The sequence below is a fragment of the Notolabrus celidotus genome, chromosome 16 (genome assembly GCF_009762535.1).
Source record: "Notolabrus celidotus isolate fNotCel1 chromosome 16, fNotCel1.pri, whole genome shotgun sequence".
NCBI lineage: Eukaryota > Metazoa > Chordata > Actinopteri > Labriformes > Labridae > Notolabrus > Notolabrus celidotus.
Genome location: NC_048287.1, coordinates 9,469,369 through 9,489,491, shown reverse-complemented (window position 1 = coordinate 9,489,491; position 20,123 = coordinate 9,469,369). Strand labels below are relative to the sequence as shown.

General features: G+C 40.0%; 2 protein-coding genes and 1 long non-coding RNA gene across 6 annotated transcripts; 2 read left to right on the top strand and 1 right to left on the bottom strand.

The window, feature by feature from the left end:
- Positions 1 to 1,496: 1,496 nt before the first annotated feature.
- LOC117828102 lies at positions 1,497 to 5,013 on the bottom strand. The gene is made up of 2 exons (XR_004634331.1): positions 4,890 to 5,013; positions 1,497 to 2,058 (listed from the first exon to the last, which is right to left on the bottom strand). It is a non-coding gene; the product is annotated as an uncharacterized LOC117828102 (long non-coding RNA).
- A 12-nt stretch (positions 5,014 to 5,025) lies between these two features.
- On the top strand, positions 5,026 to 11,359 carry e2f3 (E2F transcription factor 3). Its single transcript, XM_034705095.1, has 7 exons — positions 5,026 to 5,157; positions 7,171 to 7,271; positions 7,714 to 7,952; positions 9,292 to 9,423; positions 9,611 to 9,725; positions 9,909 to 10,095; positions 10,270 to 11,359. Exons 2-7 carry the CDS (start codon positions 7,215 to 7,217, stop codon positions 10,383 to 10,385), a joined length of 846 nt encoding a protein of 281 aa, XP_034560986.1. The 5' UTR covers positions 5,026 to 5,157; positions 7,171 to 7,214; the 3' UTR covers positions 10,386 to 11,359.
- Positions 11,360 to 12,854: 1,495 nt separating this feature from the next.
- Positions 12,855 to 18,706, top strand: tspan13b (tetraspanin 13b). Of its 4 annotated transcripts, none has more exons than XM_034705011.1 (6): positions 12,855 to 13,106; positions 14,689 to 14,841; positions 15,666 to 15,746; positions 16,921 to 17,034; positions 18,130 to 18,240; positions 18,387 to 18,706. In XM_034705011.1, exons 1-6 carry the CDS (start codon positions 13,014 to 13,016, stop codon positions 18,459 to 18,461), a joined length of 627 nt encoding a protein of 208 aa, XP_034560902.1. In that variant the 5' UTR covers positions 12,855 to 13,013; the 3' UTR covers positions 18,462 to 18,706. The 4 variants fall into 4 exon arrangements, with proteins under 4 accessions (XP_034560902.1, XP_034560901.1, XP_034560904.1 ...); XM_034705010.1 differs by having other exon boundaries at positions 14,689 to 14,856; XM_034705013.1 differs by having other exon boundaries at positions 12,856 to 13,106; positions 14,689 to 14,691.
- The last annotated feature ends 1,417 nt before the right edge of the window (positions 18,707 to 20,123 follow it).

Here is a 20,123-nt window from a genome sequence, read left to right as displayed (position 1 = left end):
GATCGAGACCCAAATTGTTTACAGTTTACTACTAGATACTAGGGATGTAAATTCAAGTATTCTCCGTGATTGATCTTGAAATGTTAACGATCAATTATCGATTAATCATTTTAAAAAACATAACAATTTTCCATCAAAAACAATCCTAAATGCATTTTTTCCCCCTGAATCAATTTTCCTTCACAACACAGTGTATATAACTGACAGTACTGAATATCTTCGGATCGTCTTGAGGGGTTCAAAATGTTAAACATGCTGAATATCAAAGTGTGGAGCAGGCTCATAATCTCTGCAGACATACAGTCATAATAGTGAAGGCTCAGACTTCAACAAGAGACTGAACCGAACATATTTCAGGCTCACAGTGTCCAGGTTTCTGTCTACTCGTTATTATTAAGAAAAATAATCGACCGTGGTTACACAGGATCTCTGGAAACACACAAGAACAAAAATAGTAAAAAAAAAAACACTGCAAACGTAGCCAGTTTGGTGTCGATGGCCACAAATGAGTCATTAAAGGTCATGACAGGCTCCAAATACAAAGATAACTAAACTATGAAAAAAGTTTTAAAGAACAACGAAGAGAGAGCTGCTGGAACAAGCAGCCACTCGAGAGGCGCTAAGCAACGGAAAGAAGTGTATCCTCCCAGAAGTGCTGGTGGAAGTGGCCGGGTAGAGGAGGGTCTGGGCTTCCCTGCTGAGACTGCTGAGACTGCTGCCCCTGAGACCCGGAGGCAGCAGCAGAGCCCCCGCCAACGTTTGCTCTTACATGTGACCATGAAAACTTCTGCTAACATGTATGATGAGCTTTAAGGTCTAAACTGCACCCGGTCAGTAGGGGGAGCTCTAAATGTCTTGGCATCACTTTTGAGGAGCTGTCATGTTGCCCATCTAGTGTGATGGAGTCCCAGTTTCCACACACACACCAGTCCAAGTTAAAGACCGCTCTGATATCATATATCCTCAACTGAGTAATATGAGTCTGGAGAACCTGATCACAAACTTTGACCCCCATGGGAACAACAATGGAGTGTGTGTGTGCGTGAAGCCTCCAGAGCAGCAGCAGAAACAGGATGTTGCGGGTCAAACGGTGAAATGTGACGCAGTGCTTTGCTTTCTCTCCAGGGACGATCTGAGGAACTCCAATTACCAACCATTAGTTTCTGCCTGCTCCTCTCTGAGATCATTGTTGTCTCTCTGTTTGCTTTCTAAATAGATGTTTGTGTGTGTCGGTCTGTATTCCTATCACTTTGAGGACCACCTTGTGTATTGTTATGTTTGGTTAGGCTGTACTTTGGTGCAAACAGCAGCATCGCACTGAGCTTGTTTCCTTGAATGTGGTGCTTTGGTATCTTTATGGCTCTCTGCGCGTCACACACTGTTGCTTTAATAATACGTTATTAGGGGCGAGGGAATGCAAACCCAGCAGTTTACTTCAATCCTGCTGCCATTTCACATTTTTCCAGCATCTGTTCACAGAGGAACGTTGAACTTAAAGTGGTCACCAGTTAGTTATGTAATCTGCAGCCTTTATATCAAGTGATGAGTTGATTAACTTGCCACCAGATTTATGTGACTGCTGAAAGTAACCAGGATGAGATTTTTTTTCAGAAAATGCAATAAAAAAAATCTGCATATCAATCAATCAATCTTTATTTGTATAGCGCCAAATCACAAAAAATGAGAGACCACTGCTGTGATGCACTGACTGATCAAAATACAGCATCAAACACTACCATGATAACAATTTCTTTATTCTATTTCCATCCTTGGTTGCAGAGGTCATATTTATCCTTGTGTACATAAATAATTTATAGTTTAACAACAAACAAACCAGAACAGCTTGAGCTCTCTGAGCCAGCTGATTCTCTCCTCTGTTGTTTTCAGATCTCAGAGAACCTGGGTAAGATGTACAGCGAAATGATCGTCATGCACGGCTTCGTCCACTGCGACCCGCATCCGGGGAACGTGTTGGTCCGCAAGTGCCCCAAGAGCAGGAAGGCGGAGATTGTCCTGCTCGATCACGGACTCTATCAGGTGGAGAATCTCCAGGCGGCACTAACATAAAGAAAACAGGCCTTGAGTAAATAGGTAGAGCAGCAAACAGTCAAGATTCACATAAAAAATGGGAGGCACACATGTCCACACATGTCCACACATGTCCACACATGTCCACACATGTCCACACATGTCCACACATGTCCACACATGTCCACACACACACACACACGCTTTTAGTGGAGCTACAGGGGGATAAAAGCTTTTTGATAAACAACTCATTTGATGTTGTTTTTTTACAGAGTGCAGCGTGCTCGCTTTGGATTGGTACATCACTGCCTTAATCATACAGACCTATACATGCACTCTCACGCTGCACACACACGCACGCGCACGCACACACACACACACACACACACACACACACACACACACACACACGGACTCTTTTATTGTTAACGTTCCTACAAACAGTTAGACACACCGGCTCAACAGGGTTTTGTTGACTGCTGCTTCGTGTATTCATGAGGAGGAATTATCCCTCCACAATAGCACCAAATTATTCTTAATGACCTCTGATTCCTGCTTTCATTTTGGAAAGTAATGTTAATCTACTCCCCGTATACACACACATATTCAGGTCCAGACTTATAAATTGTGTTTGTGTCTAAAGTGCATCAGGGGGTCAGAGAGTCGAGGACTGAAGCGGTCCAGAGTCGGAACTGTAGAATAAAAAACAGCAATTTAGTTCAGTTTTTCCCCGGTAAGTTCACAGAGTCTATGTGAAGACGCTGAAGCTGGACTCAGGGGTCTGGACTCTGAGCATGGAGGGGGTCTGGATTCTGTGTATACAATAGCTGTTATCCAAAAGAGTCAGAGTATGCAGGAAAAACTGTCGGCTGCTGTGAGTCCTGCAAATACATGATCGATGCAAAACCAGATACTGCTCTCATAAGTTTTATATCTCAGTGTTTCTCGTGTTTTTGAAATGTCCTTAAACACGCTGTAGTGATATTAGTAACACAGAATCACTTCCTCCTCCTGCATGCAGGGTTCCCACGCGTCCTGGAAAACCTGGAAAACCTGGAAAAAATTTGACCAGTTTTCCAGCACTGGAAAACACCTGGAAAATGGGAGAAAAGGTCAAATGTCCTGGAAAATCACATATAGTCCTGGAAAATTATTCCAACATGGCTGCGTGCGACCTGACCCAGTTAACAAAACACATCCCCATTCGTTGAAAGTTGAGTTCACGCTGTGCTGGAAAAGACAGCAACACTGCACAACTTTTTTCACATCTTTTCTCCTTCACTTCATAATCATGCATTCACAGAAAACGGGGGTATATTGTTTAGTTTTATGGTACATGAACCTTGTAGAGTGCTCTTTTGATTCAAAGAGTCTTATATTTAAGTTATAGTGTGACCAGTGGAGTCGGGCAGAGAGCTTGTGGGTCTGTGCCTCACAACTTTCTCTGCAGGCTGAGACCTCAATTACCGTACTCTAGCTCAGTTGTTCTCAAAGTGGGGTCCTGGGGCCCCTGGGGGTCCGTGAACCATAGCGTGGGGGTCCATGAAATCATTTGAATAAATTTCTAATAAATTATAAAATTGTGCTGTGTCATTACAAAACAGCATATACACCATTGTTACCATTGATACCATTTGGTGGCTCGAAGGGATATGTGAGTCTTGCAACTGTTAATTTTCTGAAAGCGTTTAAGATCAATTACTTGAAAAGTATAAATGCTGTCATGTTGAGTCCACAAGGAATGAAATGACCCTCTGTTTTAAAGTATACAAGTGGTATTTACTTGATTCAAATTGAAGTGTTATCTGTTTATCACTATGGTACAGGTCTGAAGTATTTACATTGATACGTTTTACAATACAAATAGTTCCAAGGGAAACTAAGAGTGTAAATGGTCGTAAGCATGTGCTTTAGTGATGGGAAGTTCAGCTCCTTTCAGAGAGCCGGCTCTTTTAACTTGACTCCCAAAGAAGAGCCGGCTCTTTCAACTCCCGAACGGCTCTTAATTTAGGATCTTTTGTAGCCATATATTTTACCTTAACTTTGCAAAGGTTTGTGTGTTGAAAACCCTTTTACGTACAGTGTTTTTTATGAGAAGCCTTATAATTGCCCAATTTTTTGCATTTATTCTATTACAAAACCATCCTCACCCTGATCCTAGGGTTAGGGTTGTGATTAGGGTTAGGGTTAGGGTTAGGGTTGTGATTAGGGTTAGGGTTGAGATTGGGGTTAGGGTTAGGGTTGTGATTAGGGATAGGGTTGTGATTAGGGATAGGGTTAGGGTTGTAATTAGGGTTAGGGTTGTGGTAAGGGTTAGGGTTGTGATTAGGGTTAGGGTTGTAATTAGGGTTAGGGTTGTGGTTAGGGTTAGGGTTGTGATTAGGGTTAGGGTTGTAATTAGGGTTAGGGTTGTGATTAGGGTTAGGGTTGTGGTTAGGGGTTAGGGTTGTGATTAGGGTTAGGGTTGTGATTAGGGATAGGGTTAGGGTTGTGATTAGGGTTAGGGTTGTAATTAGGGTTAGGGTTGTGATTAGGGTTAGGGTTGTGGTTAGGGGTTAGGGTTGTGGATAGGGTTAGGGTTGTGATTAGGGATAGGGCTAGGGTTGTGATTAGGGTTGTGATTAGACCAGATTTCCTCTTAACCCCCTAACACAGATCGGCGTGTGCTGTCATGATAGTGCCGGACTCATAACCAATTGGAGAACGTAGGAGGGGCCGCCCCTTAACCAATCAGGACAGAGGATTGGAGATTAGCTATGATTGGTTGGTCATAACTGGCCGAGGGGAATAATAACATTGCTTGACACAAAGGCATTGGAAAATGCAGAGATTTTGCAATTGTCTCAAATTACTGCACTTACCGATAAGTACCGATGAATACTGATGGGTATTATGACCTTTTCTCCAAACTCAGCAGAAAATAAGCAACGTTGTTTTACACCATTCCTACCAACAGCAGCTTTAAATCGTTTTTGAGAAAAGGCTTGCTTGTATTGCATGCTTTTAATTTGAAGTAAAAATGACGACGCACCGGCTGCCATGACGCATTTCCGGTAACTTCCTCTTTGGCTGAGAGTTTGAACCTTGTGGTTTGAACACATAGCTGAACTTCCAGCTGTCCAGATACGTGTAAGTACATTATGGGAATATTATTAAAAACTTTAATGTGTTTTCTTTAGTAATAGCAGAAGTACATTAAAGGCTGACTACGAGGGGGAGGGGAGGGGAGGGGAGGGCGCAACACAGGCCAGAGAAGCTCGGCTGTTTCAGTGTTAGGGGGTCGTTTTCACAAACATGTGCACCGCGGTCCGGACCCAGAAGCCGTCCCTTACGGACCCGGACCGACAACCAAAACAGAGGGTTCTGATGTAAAGTCTGAGGGGCGCCTCTTTATAACCGGCGCAGCTTTTTTAGTCTTTACGGTAGTTGTTTACCGGCGGAGGAAACGTACGGACCAATCACATGCGTGTTAAACCATCCCTCGTGATACTACTCAGCCAGTCAAATCTGTGAATTCCAGGCATTAAACATTGCGACGATACAGATCTGAAAGATGAGAGAGCTAGAGGCAAGTTACACATGAAAACACGGCAGGAAGAAAAAATAAGATAGCGATAAAGTTAGAGAAAAAAAGGATATAAACAGAGGAGTGGAGCAATACAGACGACTGAGCTGGAGTCAATTTAGAAAATAAAGAACAAATGTCTCTCCATAAAAGAAAAGCGCGCAGCGAAAATAGATCATTTAATTCAGACTGGACAGACTCATTTCTGTTCATACTTACCACTGGAAGCACTAAACCAGCGTATCTCATATGAAACCGTGGCACTTGAAATGTCATTATGAGGGGAAAAAACGAAGGTTTCAACAAACAGACGCACTCAGATCTGAAGTGAGTCCTGAATGACTGGGACCCGTTTGGGAGTTTAGTTTAACACCTCAGAGTGTTTATGGATTTAAGTATGTCATGAGTTATTATTGTTGTTGTTGTTGTTGTTGTTGTTGTTGTTGTTGTTATTATTATTATTGTATTTATTCATTTTTTACTTCAGATTTAAATTGAACAACTTAGTTTTAAAGAAATGTCATGAAAAATAACAGATCAAATGTTACTAGAATGTACGCTTCTTTCAGGGATTTGAATTCATGTTTTTGTTATCTATATATCAATCATTTTGTGTTGTCCATTTTCATAATTAAATTTCCAGCACAAATGGTCACATAAATTATCACCAGAATTCAGGGAATTAAGAGTTAAATCCTCAAAATGTCCTGGGGGAAGACCCCCAGACCCTCCACTTCCTCAACATGTTTAAATGAACCCTAAAAGGTCTAAAAAGGAGGACTATTCTATTTTCCCCAGCCCTGATCATTCTTCTGTTTAATCCTGTGTGATCAAAATAAGTGCACTTGATTAAATGCAAGTGTGATAAGGTCCATGTCATAAAAATCTCTCTCCTGTCAAACACTCAAAGATGGCAGCCCTGGTTTAAATATTTTTTTCAAAAGTTTTTGAATTGCACTGAGTTATTTTAATTTGACAGTCAGGTATTCATGAATGTAGATACAGTTTATCAAACTAAATAGTTAGACATTATTATGTTTTGGACCTTTGCTACAAGAAATTTTCCCTAACTGGACCTCTTGCGATTTTAGTTGAATACCCCTGTCCTATAGGAATCAGCGTGTCTGATGTTCCTGCGAAACTCATAATTCCGGACTTCGTCCTCACAGAATAAACACTATAAATATATTTTTATCTGAAATCCTTGTATGAATACACATATATCACAAAGAGGACTTATGGGGCATTAGTGTGTTAAAAAAAATGATAATCCATATTTTTTGTCAGATGACAAGGGATCTGAAAGGGTAGTAAAATCTGAACCATGATGGGAAAAAGGAAGTGATAGTCAAAGTTTAGACCACTATGACCAGGATGCAACAATTAGAGATTTTGGTAGTATGATTAATAGTCTGAGAAATAACACAGTTTTCTTATTATGCATTCATTAATTTCACATTTTCAACAGTTCAATATTATATTGAGAGTTGTGACATCCTCCATTCCCCCTTGTCTAATTTAATCAAATGAGTCTGACATGTGTTGTGAATGTGTATGTTGTTGTTTTCTTCTCCTAGGGCTCATAAAAGGCTACAGCCAGTGACTCCCCAAGGACTACAGCATGACAGCAGGATCGCCAAAACACCCATGGCCTGTCAATCTGAACTCAGAGGAAGGAGTAAGAATTTATACTTTATAAACTTCTGCTACGTTGGAAAGGCTAGGATTACACACTGCTAAACAGTGAGTTAGAAACTCTTACCCTACAACAGAAAGATAACCTGGATAGCAGCCCAGCAACTTCACAGACAACACAATGAAGTCTGAAGAAATGAGACAAGGTATATGAAATGGTAAAAGATGTGACTGAGGGTGCAACGGATCACAAATCTCTTCGTTCAGAGCAGATCACTTCACAGACGTGATCGGCCCTATGGATCAGCGTTTTGTCCCTTCTAGCTTTTTGAATCATTATCAGACCGATACCAGGATGGGATTGGTGTTTCCCTTTTTAAAAAGTATCTCTTGGCAAGGGTTTGCAAAATTGGAGCAGAAACCAAACAAGTAATTACAATTTTACAAATGATTGATACCCCCATCCTTTTTTATTTTTTTTGCAGTTTCCGCCTGACTCAATGGCACCTACATCTTTGTTGGAGAAGTCCCGAGATGACACTTCGCTAGGTTTCTTGACGAGAAGGTTTGCAGAGAAGCTCAGACAATCCATTGATGGAGTGCTGGATCTTAATCTGGCGGCCCAGGAGTTTAATATTCCAAAGAGACGACTCTATGACATCACCAATGTCCTTGAAGGGATTCAACTCATCAAGAAGAAGTCTAAGAGCCAAATCCAGTGGTTGTAAGTATGAGTCAGTGTTGAAAGGAAAGTGTGCATTTTTAAAAGGGAGCTTGTCTTACATTACACATGTACATTATTGCTGATTTAGCTTTACCATGTCTCTTTGTTTCTTTTATTTTGCATTAGTGCCACTCTTCATAATCGTAGCTAGTCCTCCAGGATTCACAAGTTTATATAGTGCCTGATTTTTAGGCAGCTTTTTAAAAAATGCAGTGAGAGTTGCACTATTCAAAGGCTTTTTTTTTTTTTGTTGTTCAAAGAAGTTGACAATGTTGATTAATTTAGCAAATTCGCTGTAGAATTCAAATGTCTCTGCACAGTTATGCATGAGAGTGTTGATTTCCTGAAAAGAGCTCATCTCTACAGCCAAAATGTGTCACACATTCTAGATTCATTATTATCATGTACCAACAAGCTGATTAAGAAATGGTTATTTTATAAACACACACTCTCATGTTGTCTCAGGAACACTGAAAATAATTTGTTTGGTGTCAAGTTTTAGGGAAAACAGAAATCAGGAAACACACATCAAACCTGACGCTCCTTATGATCAACCTTAGCCCACATGTTGACATGATGATGAATTTCTGAAGTGTTTCTTTCTGACAGAATCCTCTCAGACTTTAGTTCTATTCATAATTAGTTTAACAGGAGAAATAACTAATCATGAAAAGAAATTAACTTTATTATACCTTGACTCTTTATTTTAGTGAATCACATACAAAACCAACTGTTAAAGCTTTCTGTGAAAGTTAGTCTCAGTATTTTGTTTTTAATACTTATGTCAAACACTTTTATCCCTGGTTGTCAAATACAGACTCTGGAAATGGACATATGTTTAAGATCTGTTTCAAGGCATCCCTTAGAGTCTGTTTTAAGGTCTGTCTCTGGTGATGTTAAGTTTGTAGTCCATCTATCGTGTGTCCCATCAGTGAGTGATATTTGATACAGGGACATATCTGTCAGTAAAAAGACGTCCACAAAGGCGTCTTCATGTTTCTATGACCATTACTTCTCCGATTCTTTTCCTCTGACCATTAAAACCGCTCCCCCAAGCAGCAGTAAGAATTTTGTGACGCTCTTTAAGATGATTGACGAACGATAGAGCACTGAGAAAAGACCCTTTTAGAGAACTCAGACGCAGCATCAAAAATGAGTTGAACCTGCCAGACCTCCAGACAACAGCAATATGTTCATTTATAAAAATCAAACAGATACAAAGGGAGAATTTATTTACTGTGTTCTTCAATGTATGGTGTTGTCTCAGTTCATACTTTTAGTCTTTTACATTTATCGTTTGTCATGGTGTTAATCCTGTCTCACTGCTTGAATTTCCCAGGGGCAGTCAAGGGAACATGAAAAAAGATCAAGACAGGACGGCGCTAATTAACGAGGAGATGAAGCTGGATGAGCTTATAAAAAGCTGTGCGTTGCAGCTTCACCAGATGTGTAAAAACCTACAAAGCCAAAGATATCCACAAATACATTCTGTTTGATTTTGGACTGTTGATGTGACCTAAGTTCAGTTTGGTACCCCAAGGTTAGATCATGGTGGGCATTTGAAAAATGACGGCCTGGTTTCAGTTTCAAATGAGTCCCCATGTGGGACCCAGACACCAGTCCAGGTTAATTGTACATTCCTTAACTCTGATGATCACATTTGCATATTTGAGTTACGAGGATATCGGAAGCATACCCAGTTTGGAAGACCAGACTGTGTTTGTGATCAAAGCCCCTGCAGACACAAAACTGGAGGTGCCACACCCAGAAGAGGTACACTTTCAAACACAACAATGTATTTATTTCATTGTATCTCTGTAAAGTCATATGAGGTGAAAAGGGGAGGTTAAATGTATTTTTTGCATTTATTTCCTGCCACATCTTCTAATAACTGTGTTTCCTGCGGGCCTCAGTGTGTAGTGACGTAACCACCCTGTTTGCTACGCATGTGTTCAGAGCTTTCAGGTCCACCTCAGCAGCACAGAGGGGCCAATTGAGGTATTCCTCTGCTCAGATGAGCCCATACCAATGGACGGCCAAGGTGGATCTGTAGTCAGTGGTGGCAACTTAAACTTGTCTGTCAATGACAACAGCTTGGCTCCTTTCTCCCCTCACTCATCTTTTGCCCAGGCGTCTTGTAAAGGTACATATTTATCTTTAAGATCCTTTGTTCCTCCTCAGTCAGGTTGTTTTATATCTCCTAAGACAACTACCATCAGGTTATTTTTAATACAGGACGACTGTGGAAGAAACTGTATTTAAAAACCTGCTTTTTCATTGAATCTTTTCTGTGTCTCCATGATCATTACGTCTTCAGGCAGAGCTTACAATACAAAAGGAATCAGTTGTATCTCCAACGCGCCGTCTGAGATAACCTCATCACCAGTCTCTGCCAGCCCTGTTGGCACAATGAGCATCTCTCACCTCACCTAGGGATGTCAGCAGAATTTTGTCATCTCCAGCCTCCTCTCTAGATGGGAAGGAGAATGCCCTGAGACTGGCTGAGGATGAAGGCATCACTGAACTGGACCAAACATATTGTTCCCTTCTGATTTCAGATTTGAGCTTTTATATTACCACTTGTCTATCCTGGACAACTTGACTGGGAGTAATTATCGCTTAGGGATATGGATATATTGGAGTGGTCTTGTTCTAGCTTTTCTATTCCAAAAGATCAAGTGAAGTCTTTGACACACATATCTGCCGGTACTTGACAGATATCCTTGTCTGGGCTTTGCTGTCTTGACACAGGACTGTATTTAGATGCTTTCAAATGACCTCAATAATCACATTAATAATAGCTTGATCATAAATTGATTTTGACAGAGAAAGAACAAGAGAAGTACAATTTAAGAGCAATAAAAATCCTTTCATGAACCTCAGGGCCTAATTCATGAGAGGATTGTGCTGCTTTGTCATCGTTAAACCTGGGCAGGTGAGCCAAGATGACACTCACGAAGCACACACAAAGGGTTAAATGTTCTACAAACTGCTCTGTTGTTCACATACATTTCAATGAGCCATTATAAAAGCATTTGGACCAAAACAGTCCCTTTTATATGCAAATAACCTCTAATTCACTAACACTGGTGCTAACAGCCTGCAGCAGTTAGTGACATTTTTACCATATGTTAAAAGTTTATGATAGCTGTGCAAGAGCATTAAGAAATGTTGTTACACTTAATCTATATTTTTATGTACTACCCTGCATACAGTGGTGATGTGGCCGTCAGCTCAGTCGCAATCAGACACGCTGTAATTTGAATGGGAAAATGTAGCAAACTCTCCCCCATGTGTAAAAAAAGTTAGGAGCAGCCATGGGAGGTTGTGCTGTGTTATCTGTCCTCTTAGTTTGTTACCAATATTAACAGATTGTTTACCATTAAAAACACTGCATTTTAACACAACTAACTGTTTCAATGTTTTTTGTTAGTTTTAAGAGCACAGTTATGACCTTTTTACATATATATATATATTTGGGGCATTTTTGCCTTTATGACAGGACACATATAGAGAGACAGGAAATGTGGGGAGTAGAGGGTGGGGGAAGACATGCAGCAAATAGTTGCATCGGGGAATCACCTTGCAACCTCTGCAATAAGGACAATAGCCTCTGAGGTATAAATCAGCCTATAAGTGGAGCGCTTAGACCGCTAGGCCACCAGTGCCCCACAAATATGACTTTTTAAAACATTTACAAGTTTGAAAGAGTTACAATTTCGTGTTTTCATTTTCCACATAGCGAAATGGACAGACATTTGTTTAACAGCCCAGTAATTTTTTTTAAGAAGATCACATTCCTCGCTTCTGCAGATCAGCCATGATGATCTTTTCATTTGCTAGGATTATTAAACTATAAAATAGTGTGAGGAAAAAATATTACAAGATAATAAACTTTAAAATTGTACTAAAATAAAAGGAGTTAAGGCATTAGGCCGTTATGATTGAGACTATCAACCTAAATGGTGTAACTTGTGTGGGCAGAATAAAGTCTGATTTAGTGGTGCGTAACCATAGACTGTATTATAAATGTTAATAAAGCTGTGTTTTTAAGCTTACTGTCAGTGGTTGCCATATTGAAAAGCTGACTCAACCAAACTTTGGTCGATCTAGTTTGACGCAAAGCCATGATCATTACAATTAAAATAAATAAATGCTTGAAATATATCACTCTGTGTGTACTGAATCTATATATTAGTTTCACTTTTTGAATTTAACTTTTAGAATAAATAAGCTGGTCCTTGATATTCTGAGAGACAGAGATTGCAAAAGAGAGTGTGTGTGACATTTTTGTTTGTTTTGCTCATAAACTGATGAATTATTATTCAAACCTCACAGTCACTGAGGTGGTCATGGGTCAAATAGGTGGAGTCTACAAGCATGAAATCCAAGTAAATTATACAAGTCATATGATCTTCAGCTAATATAATAAGTTGAGAGATGTTATAGATAAACATTGTTAGTAATAATAGTGATTATAACAGAAAATAATAATAATCAATACAAAATATTTTAAATTGTTTCTGTTACAACACTCTATTAAATATTTAACTCTTTATAATGAATAAATTTACTCCAAACAGATCACTGGATATTTTATTTAGTTATTAATCAACGTATGTGTGATGTGTCAATGGACATATTTCATTCATAGAGTCTATATTATACAAACTCTAAATCTGTATTCATATTGAAAACAAATAATAATGCCTCTGTGATAAACATTAACAGATTAAATAAAACTCCCTGCAGTGTTTTTACAGTTGAATCAAGTTTACTCAAGTCTGAGATATGATTTCATTCATGATGGTTCACTCCTGACTCCAGAAGAGAGACACTAAGTAAAGCAACCCCCTCATTTTCAAATTCAGAATTGAAAGATACTTTTACTTTGAAGGCTTAATACCAGTGTTCCGGTCACCATGTGTGTGTGCGGCCGACTGACACACACACACACCTGAGCCTGAGTCGGTCAGAGCTGCAGTGGCAGCTCACAGAGGATCGATAACCAGCTGATCGGCTCTAAGAGGTGTTCCTGATCACATTTATATTTTTATTTTTATGTATTTATTAAAAACAGACAAGATGAGCTGCGCCTGCGTGGGATTCACCTGCTCCAAACACTCTCTGTGCGCGCTCAACATCCTCTACGTGGTGAGTGACATTTAAACACATATAAAGTGAGTGTGTTGTGTTAACTTAAACAAATTGTGTCTATTGTTTCAGTGTGTGTATGAGTGTGTGCTGAGGTCAGGTGATGAAATATTCAGTCTCAGGTCATGTGATCTGATCTGTGTGTGTGTGTGTGTGTGTGTGTGTGTGTGTGTGTGTGTGTGTGTGTGTGTGTGTGTATTCAATAACCTAAAATAAAACATGTAAACTTCAGCCTGACTCTATGCGGAAATGTTAATTAAATATAATTATTTTTATCATTATAATAATTATTATTACTATTATTATTATTATTGTTATTGTTGCGAATGTTGTTGTTTTTATTGTTACTGATGGTGTTGTTGTTTAGATGTTGTTTTTGATGTTGTTGATAATATAGTTTTAGATGTTTTTGTTAATGTTTGTGTTGAATATAAGAGTTATTGTTTGTTTGAGCTCAAAATAAATAAACAAAAATAAATAAACAAAAATAATACAAAATTCATATGAAACACTGAATAATTTTAAATTTTGAATTTCAGAAACATTGAAACAAAAAAAACATTAACATGTTCGGAGCGGCAGAGAGTAACAGAAAATGTTAATTTACAGTAATTTACTTCATAAATAAAACAAAACACAAGTAAATAAAAAAACATTTAAAAAATGTAAAACATTGAAACAGCATGAAGAAACATAAATTATCATGAATAACAAGACATAAATAGAATATAATACATAAATAACTCCGAGGAACATGTGCTGTCTGACATATGGAGGTGATGAGTTCAGTGTGCGTAGGAAATATCAGAACTAACACTCTCTGTTGTAACTGTAAACCTGTAGTTTGTAAAGATGTCAATAAAGCTGAAATAAAACAACAGAAAACAAAAAAGATGAATCATGTATTTGTTTTCATTTCATATTTGTTTTGTTTATTTTTACATGTTTGTTAAAATTTACTGTAACAAGTTTGTATTTTTTGTTTATGTTAACATGTTCATTTAAATAATACACATTATTAACATGACCTTTAAAATGCATTGTTTTTGTTTACTTGTTTGTTTTTATGTATTGCTTTCGTTAACATGATAGTTTTCAAACTCAGATTTTTATCGAGTTCAGATGAAGGCATCTTGACTTTGACCTCCTGACTCATGCATACTGTTGGCAGCCAATGTCCAAACTCTCTCTCACACACACTCACACACACACACATACATACAAACACAAAAACACACACACACACACACACACACACACACACACACACACACACACACACACACAATGTGTTGATGGCAACACTTCAGGCTGGTTGTGTGTCAGAGTTTAATGACGCAGTAGGCTGATGAATGTTTATTGTTATTAACTTATTGATTATTGGTTGTTGATGACACTGTTTGGTAACTATGTGTGAGTGTGTTCATGTACATTTTGATGTGTGTGAGTGTGTATGGGTATACTGTATATATTTCAATGTGTACATGTATATTTCTACTTCTGTGTGTGTGTGTGTGTGTGTGTGTGTGTGTGTGTGTGTGTGTGTGTGTGTGTGTGTGTGCGTGTGTGTGTGTGTCCTCAGATGGTGAGTCTGCTGCTGATGGGGATGGCAGTTTGGGGGAGCTGGTTTGGTCTGGTCTCTAGTTTCCAGGTGGTGGGGGCAGTGGTGGGGGTCGGGGTGTTCCTCTTTTTGGTGGCTGTTGCTGGACTCATTGGGGCGTTGAAGCATCACCAGGTCCTCCTCTTTTTCGTATCCTTTGCGTGTGTGAGTGTAAGTGTGAGTGTGTGTTTGTATTAAGCAGTAAAGGCCCAGAGCATTGGCTCATGTGTGTCCGCATGTGCGTTTTGTAATAGATGCACACAGGCTGACTCTGTGAATGATACGTGTTCACTTATTCCTCCCCCCTATCAGTCTCTCAGATGTGTGATGGAAAATAACAAACACATGATAATAAATCTGAAGGCTTGGGAAAAGTTGCAACTGAGCAGGTCTGTGGTGAAGTCACGTTACCACAGACTTTCTATGTGACTCCGGAAAATGTGCTCTGTATCAAGGACAGCTGAGGTGAACAGGCTCTATGCACCGCAATTAATCATGTATTTCTGATGAAAGCTCAGTTATTTAAGAAATATTGAATATTCAGAGTAAGAATCAATGAAAGCATAAAACTAAAATTACATCACTGTTTAAAGTGGAAAATAATAACATAAAACACGTAAAATAACATTTAAGATCTAAAATACAGAGAGAGAGAGAATGACTATATGAAGTAAACTTGTGCTAATGATGATTGTTGAGTACCACTCTGTTTTGGAAAATCTGTTTCTACTCTTTTATTTATGAAGTGAAACAAGACCCTGATTGTAGCATCTAGTTTCACACTCAGACCCTGAATACAGCAGCATTCGGTTTCACACACAGACCCTGAACACAGCGTCATTATAACAGACACAGATACACTAGAGGTTTACTACTGTGTGTGTGTGTGTGTGTGTGTGTGTGTGTGTGTGTGTGTGTGTGTGTGTGTGTGTGTGTGTTCTTCCTTAACTGTGTTTCAGTACATGATCGTCCTCTTCATGGTCTTCATCATCCAGTTTTCTGTCTCCAGCGCTTGTTTGGCTATCACAAGTCAGCAGCAGGTGAGTGTATTACATAAGGGCGGAGCCAGGGGCATGCAAGGGGTGGCTATGGGCAGCCCAGTGGGGCCAACCTGAAATTCTAAACCACGATTGGCTTTTTTCCTGTTCAGAGGCAGCACTTGTATTGTAATCAGCACTTAGTTGTGTTAAACATTCTGCTAGCAGCTGCTTTGTTTTTCCTTGTGGAATACTTTATTTCACTTTAAATGGTGAGTTTGTACAAACATTATCTGTTTGAGTCGATTAAATTAAGTTCAGCAGATCTAAATGTTACGACTCTTTATTTTACCTTTCGAAGTTGAAAATTATAAACAAGAATATAACACTGTTATTGATTCTTTTATATCAGAAGTTAAAGTAGATTTGATTAGTAGAGATAACTCTCCCAGGTTTTGGGTAAGCTCCTACACCTGGCCACCCCTACAAAAGCCAGTGCCCCATTTAAAAAAAAAGTCACAGAACCCGATTCACAACCAGAACTAGAGCCAGGACCAGGAGCCTCTGCTCCTGAGATGGTCTGTCATACCTCGGTATCTGCCTTCCCTAACCCTGGCAGAGGAGATTACTAACCAGTCTCATGGAGCTGGTTATCAAACAGAGTTAGTCTGGTTTAGCCTGGTCTGTGTTTCTGCATTGACTCAAAAGGGGCTTTTTAGGGGGGAGATTATCTACCCCTGAACTATATTTAGACCCTGGGTCCAGCAGTCGAAACGCACGTAGTTCAAGTCCCTTGTTCCTCCAGTCGAAAAACGCCTCATGAAGCCCTTGTGAGCACAACGTACTTGTGCATTGGAGTGTCTATGATGCTCTGCAGTACTTCACCTTAACACTAGTAGGCAGTATGAGCTCTATACTCGTCATATTGCCACTTTTGGCATAGGAGATAGAATGTACACTGTATCAGTGTTTCACTGTACATCATCGCTGCGCCTTAGATCTGTAGCTTTGATTTATTCCTAAGGCATGTAAGACAGTTTAAGCATGCATGATTTTATATTTTTATATCTTACAAGAACCAAATTGAAATTTAAAGTCTGATTTAGTCTCCATTGAAGGATTGTGTCAGGAAAGCTTAGTTAATAACTGTTTCACATGTAAAAAAGACCTCTGTGGATAAAACTGTGTGTGTGCGTGTGTGTGCGTGTGTGCGTGTGTGTGCGTGTATGTGTTGTAGGATCAGCTGCTGGAGGTTGGTTGGAATAACTCTCAGAGCACTCAGAGAGACGTGGAGAAAAGTTTAAACTGCTGTGGGTTCAGACAGGTGGACCTCAACAATACCTGTGACGCTGTGAGTACACCTGTTTTATTGGAGTATACCTGCATCATTACAGAGAGTCGATACATGTCTGAGTGATGTCACACCTGTGGAGTGATCTGATAGGATGAGAATTATATATGAGCTGTGAGGAACAAATCTCCATTATCAGCCTAGTCAAAGTTTGTGACTTTGTGAAGAATCAGTGACAGAGGTAGTATGCAGCTCCTGCTGTTACAGGGCGCTGTGAACGCAGCCTGTAAGGACACACAAAGTTTATCACGTTTATCCTCTCTGAGCCACAGAGCTTTACTTTACCATCCTTTGGAGGATGTAACAAGACAAATGGTTTACAACCCCAGTGGTCCCTCTCCCCTTTAGAGTGGAGGATGCAGTGCCCCTGATTTCCAAAAAGAATGTCACATTTTGATTCATCAGACCACAGGACAGTTTTCCACTTCACCTCAGTCCATTTTCAACAAGCTCAGTCCAGAGAAGTCTCCGGTGTTTATAGATCCTGTTTATGGTTTCCTGTTTGCATGGTTCAGTTTTAACCTGCATTAGTGGATGCAGTGATGAACTGTGTTTGCAGACAATGGTTTTAGATGTGATTTTGAGCCCATGCCGTGATTTCCACTGCAGAGTCATGTCTGTTTTTAATGTAGTGCTGCCTGAGGGCCTGAAGATCACGTCCATCCAGTCTTGGTTTTGGTCCTTGTCCCTGTTGTACAGCGATGTCTCCAGACCCTTTGAATCTTTTAATGATATTATGTACTGTAGATGATGAAATCCACTCTTTCTTTGTCATGTTACTCTGAGGAACTTTATTCTCAAACTTTTGAACTATTTGCTCACGCAGTCTCTCACAGAGTGGTGAACCTCTTCCCATCTTTCCTTCTGACAGACTCAGCCTCTCTAGAGTGTCCTTTTTAGACCCAGACATGTGACTAACCTGTTGATCATTGAACTCAAGTCGGGAGATGGTCCTTCAGCTGTTTTTTTAGCATTACAGAACTTTTTAACTGTTTTGATGTCCCTCTACCAACTGTGTGTGTGTGTGTGTGTGTGTGTGTGTGTGTGTGTGTGTGTGTGTGTGTGTGTGTGTGTGTGTGTGTGTGTGTCTCACAGGTATGTTTTCCAAACCATTCATGCGTGCCATGTGCAGAGAAGATCCAGCAGCATGCAGGAGAGGCTCTCCGTTTTGCAGGAGGAGTGGGCCTGTTCTTCAGCTTTTCAGAGGTTAGAATAGCACACACACACTCACACACACACACACACACACACACACACACACAAATAATTGATGTTGAGTGTGTTGTTGGCAATAACAATTGCACTTACAGATGAAGTAACTAAGCGCATGTGTGTATGTGCGTTTGTGCCAGATTGTGGGGGTATGGCTCACATATCATTACAGGAATCAGAAGGACCCCAGGGCCAATCCCAGTGCCTTCCTGTGACCTCCCCCATCCTGACCCTCAAGCTGGACTCGTGTGCATTTAAAGACGCTGCTACCATGTGTATGAGTGTGACTCTCGTGTGTGCGTGTGTGTGTGTGTGTGTGTGTGTGTGTGTGTGTGTGTGTGTGTGTGTGTGTGTGTGTGTGTGTGTGTGTGTGTGTGCGCGTGCGCGTGTGTGTGCATGTGTGTGTGTTTAAATAATGTTGCCCACTCTGGGATCAATAAACCTTGTTGATCGATATAAACTGCCAATATTGTTTTTTTATAAGTATTGTGTGTGTGTGTGTGTGTGTGTGTGTGTGTGTGTGTGTGTGTGTGTGTGTGTGTGTGTGTGTCTATGAATTTTAAACTTCATGGAGAAACAGTGACTCAGCACTCAGAGGTCTGAGATCTTTCATTAATAAAGCTCAGTCATCAGACAGCAATCATAACCAGATTATAATCTGTCATGTGAGGAGGTTTAGGAGGAAGCAGCTTTGAAACCAGCTCAAACACCGATCTGCACTCACACAGTTTAATCCAGTTCAAACCTGTCACACACACAGCTGATTATTCAACAAACCCACAGATTAAACAATAGACACAGAGATCAGCCCACAAACACATTTATATATAAACGTCTCAGTACAGCAATGACGGTAGGGACATGATTAGACATAAATTATATTGCATTCATCCAGCTGGGTAATTCCAGACAAATTCTAGATTTAACCTGTTGAGATCTTCATTTTCATTCATAGGACGTAGAAATCTTACAAATCATAATAACCTTGTTATCATGCAGAACTATTATTTACTTTGCACTAGCTAAAATGTAGTCTGACCAGAGTGAGGAGTCACATTCATTGTACCAGAAGGGGGCATCATCCATCCATCCTTCATCTGTCAATCCATAATCCATCATTCATCAATCCATCCCTCCTTCATCCATCAATCGACCCATCATCCATCCATCATTCCTTAATCCACGCATCAATAGACCCATCATCCATCCATCTACCAATAGACCCATCATCCATCCATCAATCGACCCATCATCCATCCATCATTCGGACCAACATCCATCCATCATTTCTTAATCCACCAATCATCCATCCATCCATCAATAGACCCATCATCCATCCATCCATCAATAGACCCATCATCCATCCATCCATCAATAGACCCATCATCCATCCATCCATCAATAAACCCATCATCCATCCTTCATTCGGACCAACATCCATCCATCATTCCTTAATCCACCCATCAACCATCTATCCATCAATAGACCCATCATCCATCCATCAATCCATCCATCTATCCATCCATCAATCCACCCATCTTTCCGTCCATCAATCCATCCATCCATCCATCCATCCATCCATCCATCCATCCATCCATCCATCCATCCATCCATCAATCCACCCCTCCATCCATCAATCCACCCCTCCATCCATCAATCCATCCTTCATCCACCCACAGACATTACTCTTTGCACACAAGAGATTAGTCATGGAGTTCCACAAGGGTCCTTACTAGACCAATTCCTTTCACTTTATATATATTTCCTTTAGTATCATGAGGAAACATATGCCTCCTCTGTAGCATCATGAGTGAACAGCTTATATTTGTTCCTCTAGGTAGTATCATGTGGAAACATCCAGAAACCAATCATCTAAC

Bases quoted from the DNA above. Each gene is read 5' to 3' on its own strand.
- e2f3 (XM_034705095.1), top strand. From the start codon at position 7,215: ATGACAGCAGGATCGCCAAAACACCCATGGCCTGTCAATCTGAACTCA. The intron at 9,726-9,908 runs GTACACTTTCAA...GCATGTGTTCAG, and splicing joins AGGTGCCACACCCAGAAGAG to AGCTTTCAGGTCCACCTCAG. The intron at 10,096-10,269 runs GTACATATTTAT...TTACGTCTTCAG, and splicing joins TGCCCAGGCGTCTTGTAAAG to GCAGAGCTTACAATACAAAA.
- tspan13b (XM_034705010.1), top strand. From the start codon at position 13,014: ATGTATTTATTAAAAACAGACAAGATGAGCTGCGCCTGCGTGGGATTC. The intron at 14,857-15,665 runs GTATCCTTTGCG...ACTGTGTTTCAG, and splicing joins ACCAGGTCCTCCTCTTTTTC to TACATGATCGTCCTCTTCAT. The intron at 18,241-18,386 runs GTTAGAATAGCA...CGTTTGTGCCAG, and splicing joins TGTTCTTCAGCTTTTCAGAG to ATTGTGGGGGTATGGCTCAC.